Source organism: Lampris incognitus, chromosome 10 (assembly GCF_029633865.1).
Source record: "Lampris incognitus isolate fLamInc1 chromosome 10, fLamInc1.hap2, whole genome shotgun sequence".
Lineage (NCBI taxonomy): Eukaryota > Metazoa > Chordata > Actinopteri > Lampriformes > Lampridae > Lampris > Lampris incognitus.
Genome location: NC_079220.1, coordinates 50,500,064 through 50,505,789, shown reverse-complemented (window position 1 = coordinate 50,505,789; position 5,726 = coordinate 50,500,064). Strand labels below are relative to the sequence as shown.

Sequence of the window (5,726 nt, the reverse complement as noted above, 5' to 3'; positions counted from 1 at the left end):
ACTAAAGGGTCAGACTGGTTAACCTTGTCGCTTGCGGAGCGGGAGACACGGGTTCGCGTCCCGGCTGTGGCGGTTCCCGGACGGCCCCCCCCCCCCCCGAATTCGCTACACTATATTTGAAAACACAAAAACCACGGCGGTTAGGGTGAATTTCTATTTTCACGAAATTATGAAATCGTACTACGACACGAGATCTCGTGATCCCGGGCCTGTGCCCTCGATCTCGTCGACGAGTCAGATTCGATTACAGGCGGAGTTTCCAAGAAGTGGCGTCTACGACGCATTGGGACGACGGTTTTCAACCACCGGTCAGACTCTGCAGAGAGAATACAGTTTCAGGCTGCCCCGTAAGTTGGGCTTTTTGAATGTCGCCCCTCCTCGCTCAGATCTCGACGTGAATGAGATATCCGAATGCCGGCTCACCCGAGTCTCTCTTGCATGGCTCAGTATGCGGAATGACACGACGATTTGCAACCAACACCAAGGAAGCGGAGGATACCACGGATGCCGACACGAACGAAGACAATTGACCTTGTTTACACCACCTAGCTTAGCTCTACAGATTGGTTTAAATAGCACAGCATTGACATCAATACAGTGAACGACACTGCCGACTTGTCACTTACACGTCACATCACTGCGCTACCCCACAGTACGCGCCTAGTCACTAGAAAAAGCTATCAGACTTCAATAATAAGCCACTTTTGGTACAATTGCAAAAAAGATATCACAGGGTTTTTTTTTTGTTTGTTTTTTGTTTGTTTTTGTTTTTTTAGGTTTTCTTTTCCGTGTTTGTATAAACAATGTAAGGTAAACTACGCGGTAATAAAACCCAAGAACTCAACATTAGACAAATATTTCTAAGATACACACCTTAACAAGTCCAACAGTAAAGCTTGTGTAAATTTTTGTTTTGGAAATATTTCACTGCCCTGTCACCAAGTAATTACAAAAAGAAAAAAAACATATATATATATATATATATATATATATATGTTTCAAACAAAAAACATTTTGAACATCTCTATCAGCAAAAATTATGTCTTAAAATGTGTGTGGATTACGCCGTCCTCACAAAACATGAAGATATTACTGGAGTAACATTCAGGTTCTCGGATGATGGAGGAGAATCTTGTCATACTGGAATGGCACTCGGCTCTGGAACCACCACATTTAAAAACTGCTGATCATCTTAAATATTTCCACCCGCCATAAATATGCAAGACCTCTTTGTATTTTCAGTGCATACGTATATTATTGCATCTACCAGTCATATCGACGACACGTTCATCAAAAGGTCTGCCAGGGACGCAGGCGGAAACGAAGGCCCTTCTTGGCGGCACCGTTTGACGCCTACGCCCCTTGGTAGACAGCCAACGAAATCACAAATTGGACTAATAATTTCCTAGTTTGGGGTTGGTCAGGCTGTTTTCAAGACATCCTCAGCATCCCAATTAAGTATACCATTAGTTACACGTCATCATTTAAGACGGTGCATCATAACAAGCCGAGGGTTTCAATGGGAGATAAGTGCTATCGGTTTTTGTTTTGTTTTGTTTTCCTCCGATGTAAATGGTGGAATACGCTACCGCTCACGACTTGGCTAGTTGGGCTTAGATGTGACACAGCCAACAAATCATGTATTAGGACGGAAAACACTTCAGAGGCCTCACCGCACATCGAATCCTAAAACTGAAGTACACGTAGTGGCATGTACCGGGGAGTAGGACTTTTGAGACGTTAACTAAGGACAGGCCGACAACCGTCCTCAGACTGTGACTCTCAGGATACCCAGCGTGTGATGCACGCAGCTCATATACATCCTTGCATGTATAATGAGGCTGCAAGATTTCGGATGAAATGATAATTTGGAAACATTCCCTCGATATTGTGATCACGAGCATTCATCTCGTTAGTCCGAATGACTTGTGAAACTCAATTACATGATGGGCCGTGCACGTTGAGTCAACACACGGATCATTGTCAGCCACGGCCGGTATCCTAAGTACAATCAAAACAGATTTTGGGATGCAGGCAGAGGGGGCTGTGTCAGCAAGCAAATTGTTAGTGTTGGAGTCCGCAAGTTCGAGAGTTACAACCTCGATTTAAGGACTTGTAACTCGTCCCCTAGCTTGTTACGATGCACCGGCTCAATTTCAGCGAGACAAGCTGCCACGTCGCCCGTTCCAATACTACGACCTGGCCTCCGTTTTGGACTTGACAATGGTGATGACGCTGGTGGCGGCCACTTTGCCAGGGATGAGGGGCCCTATAACAGAGGACATGGGCGCCCTGGTGGTAGCGGAGGTGACGGGGCTACGGGCCACAGTCCTGGCGAAGCTCTGCAGAGCCTCGTACTTGGAGCGGAGCGCGTCCAGCTCCACCTTCATGCTGGCGTTCTCCGTCGCCAGCTTGTCCACCTCCTGCTGCAGCTGGGCCTTCTGCTTTTCCAGCTCCTCCTTCTGGGTGACGCGTTTTACGCGGCAGCTGGCGGCGTAGCCCCGGTTCTTCAGCGTGCGCCGCCGCTGCTTGAGCTGCAGGATCTCCTCTTTAGTCAGACCCCGCAGGTGCTGGTTCAGCTCTCGCACCGACATGGTCACCAGCTCCTCGTCCGTCAGGCTGGTGCCATTCTCCCCCGGCTCCCGCTTCACCTTGATACCCCCAGACAGAGAGAGAGAGGGGGGGGGGGGGCAGCAACCAGGGTTGGTGAGTGATCGCCATTACGTTCAAGTGTTTCCTCTCAAATTTGAATTCTAGCTTTCAAATCCCTCAAACTTAAGTTGTTTTTTGTGTTTTTTTTTACTTTCCCGTCCTTTTCTTCCCCAATTGTACTTGGCCAATTACCCGGTCGCTGCGCCACCCCCCTCTGCCAATCCGGGGAGGGCCGCAGACCACCACATGCCTCCTCCGATACATGCGGAGCCGCCAGCCTCTTCTTTTCACCTGACGGGGAGGAGTTTCGCCAGGGGAACGTAGCACGTGGGAGGATCACACTACCCACCCCCGGTTCCCCCTCCCCTCCGAACAGGCGCCCCGACCGACCAGAGGAGGCGCTAGCGCAGCGAGCAGGGGCACACGCCCACATCCGGCTTCCCACCCGCAGACACGGCCAACTGTGTCTGCAGGGACGCCCGACCAAACCGGAGGTAACACAGGGGGGGGATTCGAACCAGCGATCCCCGTGTTGGTGGGCAACAGAATGGCCCGCCACGCTACCTGGACGCCCCCTCAAACTTAGTTAATACTGTGCAAGCAGCAGGCCATTTACCTTCAAGGCTTTGTTTCCCTTGTTTGTGGTAGTCATGCCACGAGAGCCGTTTCCAACTGCACCGCTGGTTGTTCTGTGGATAACAACGTTAGTCATTAGTACACAAATACATACGCCAGAGGCGGCTTGCTGGACTTCTTTTTCTTTTTTTCCCCCAAGTTCTTTTAAAGTACCGAGGTGTGATGGCTTTAGGAGAGGAAAAGTACAACACCACCAAGCCCTTATAAATACAAAAAAAAAAAAGGCCCAAAATGGGTCAAGGACTTCAGACATAAGCGATGCCAGGGTCTAGTTTGCATGCAGTACCTGGACCATTAGCTCAGCTGTCATGACTGACTTGAATAGCTCCACTCTTTATCAGGTCACCAAAATAGGTCTGTAGCATTTCTCCCTCAACGCGGGTCGGGGTCGATACGGATCACGCTAAACAGAAAGGTACTTCTTTTTTTTTTCCTGAAAGGGAAAAGCTGGGAAGATCTCAGCTTTCGCCGGCAGTCCGGGGGCACACTATTTTCAACGCAGACATCAGAGGTGGCACAGCCCACTAGATTCTGTGAATAGCAGGCAAGGATGACATTTAGTGGCTTGGCAGCGGGTCCACAATGGTTTCTCGGAAAACAAAACTCAAGGAGTCTTCCCTCCTTAAGTGCAGCCTTCCGAAGCGGCGGCCACGGAAAAAAGCTGGACCGAGTGAGTCCTGCCGTCCACCTCCCAACGCTTTTCCCACCTTCACGGGGGGGGGGGGGGGGGGACAGGGCTGCGCGGACTCGAGTCTACTCTGCAACGCGATTGGGCCGTTTATTCGGCGAGGCGCACCCCGGGCCTGTTTGGGACTAAACTTCCACTGAACAACGCAGGGGGAAACACAGCGAGCCTGTAATCGCCGCGGTCCGGCAGAACCGGGCCTGTTCACCTGCGACTGAAAGGCCCTCGGCGCAGCTCCATTTCCTCGGCTCTGTGCGGGGCGGCGGTGCACGCGAGTGAGGCAGCTGCCGGGGCGAAGACAGGCAGAGAACGGGGCAGCCTTCTGTCAGAGCACAAGCACCCAACGTGCCCCCCACCCCCCCCCAAACACAGCCACGTGCCCCCCCTCCCCCCCCCCACACACACACACGTTTTATTTCCTATACTTGAGGTCTCTCATTGACTCCATTCATTCTCTGACCCCTGACCTTAACCATCCCAACTACACGCCTAAGCTGAACCCTTACCCTAGCCTCGACCTAATCCTAATCCCAACCGTAACCCCAAACCCGGGTCCTGACCCTAAAGGAGACCCCTTCACGGAGGGAGGACCGGCCAAGATGTCCACACTTCGCAGAAACGTGCCCACTCTTGTGGGGAAAAACTCAAATTGGCCTTCGCAAACACAGCCGAACAAGATAGAAAACACACACACACACACGCACACACACACACATGCACGCACACACACACACACACACAACATATATACAGAAACAGTTGTGGCTGTAAGTGCTCTACTCTACAGACGCTACACGCTGCGTCAGCGACACAGCCACAGCCAACACACTGCCTCGGTAAGCTGATTTACACATCCCAGCAGCGTGTGTGTGTGTGTGTGTGTGTGTGTGTGTGTGTGTGTGTGTGTGTGTACGTGTGTCTCTGTTCTGCTAACATAAACAAACACATGTGGGGTTTCACAAGTTTTTTCCCCCCATCAAGACTGAGAAACAGATTCCTGAAAATAAACACTGGCAGGCCTTTTGTGTGTGTGTGTGTGTGTGTGTGTGTGTGTCTGTGTGTGTGTGTGTGTGTGTGTGTGTGTGTGCGTGTGCGCGTGCACGGGTGCGAGCTTACACGGGGCAGCACCTCCGCTCAGCCCGTCACCGCGGCCCGTGTGGAGGCATGATGTATGCAGAGAGGTTCGGCGGGATGACGATGATGAAAAAAACCAAACAAAAAAAACGAATAAATTAAATAAATAAATCAAAAGACGAGCAGCAGCTCTGAAGTGCACAGGGATAGCCAGGACATTACCATGGCAACAAAGAGGCGCTACAGGTGGACCGGTCACCTCCGCCGAACAGAGAGAGACAGGAGCTTGTTAAAAATGACCTCAATACGAGGCGATCACACGGGCGGCGCACAAAAAAAAAAAAAGAAGAAGAAGAAAACACAGGAGGTCAGATTGTGACTCGCATCCTCGATGCTCTTCTCCACGGTCCTCCGGCTCCTCCTCGCCGCCGCGCCTCAAATCCTATGAAGGATTTTTTTTTTTTTTTTAAATGTGATATTTTCATCCGCGTCTCGCTCGGTTCGAAATAGCTCGCCCGTAGTAGCACCTACCTCTCGCCGGCCTCCGCGGCCACCCCGTTTCCAGCGAGCATTCTGGACCACGGACGCAAAACATGATGGGATAATGGTCCGCACTTGATGACGCACAGATAATGGACAAATAGACAGGAAAGTACCCCACTAACAGCCACTGTCAAAC

The 5,726-nt window shown here is 51.0% G+C and overlaps 1 protein-coding gene across 1 annotated transcript; it reads right to left on the bottom strand.

The window, feature by feature from the left end:
* Positions 1-2,192: 2,192 nt before the first annotated feature.
* Positions 2,193-3,310, bottom strand: LOC130119976 (transcription factor MafG). Its single transcript, XM_056288588.1, has 2 exons — positions 3,269-3,310; positions 2,193-2,651 (listed from the first exon to the last, which is right to left on the bottom strand). Exons 1-2 carry the CDS (start codon positions 3,302-3,304, stop codon positions 2,193-2,195), a joined length of 495 nt encoding a protein of 164 aa, XP_056144563.1. The 5' UTR covers positions 3,305-3,310.
* Positions 3,311-5,726: the final 2,416 nt, after the last annotated feature.

Bases quoted from the DNA above. Each gene is read 5' to 3' on its own strand.
- LOC130119976 (XM_056288588.1), bottom strand. From the start codon at position 3,304: ATGACTACCACAAACAAGGGAAACAAAGCCTTGAAG. The intron at 2,652-3,268 runs GTAAATGGCCTG...GGGGGTATCAAG, and splicing joins AGGGAAACAAAGCCTTGAAG to GTGAAGCGGGAGCCGGGGGA.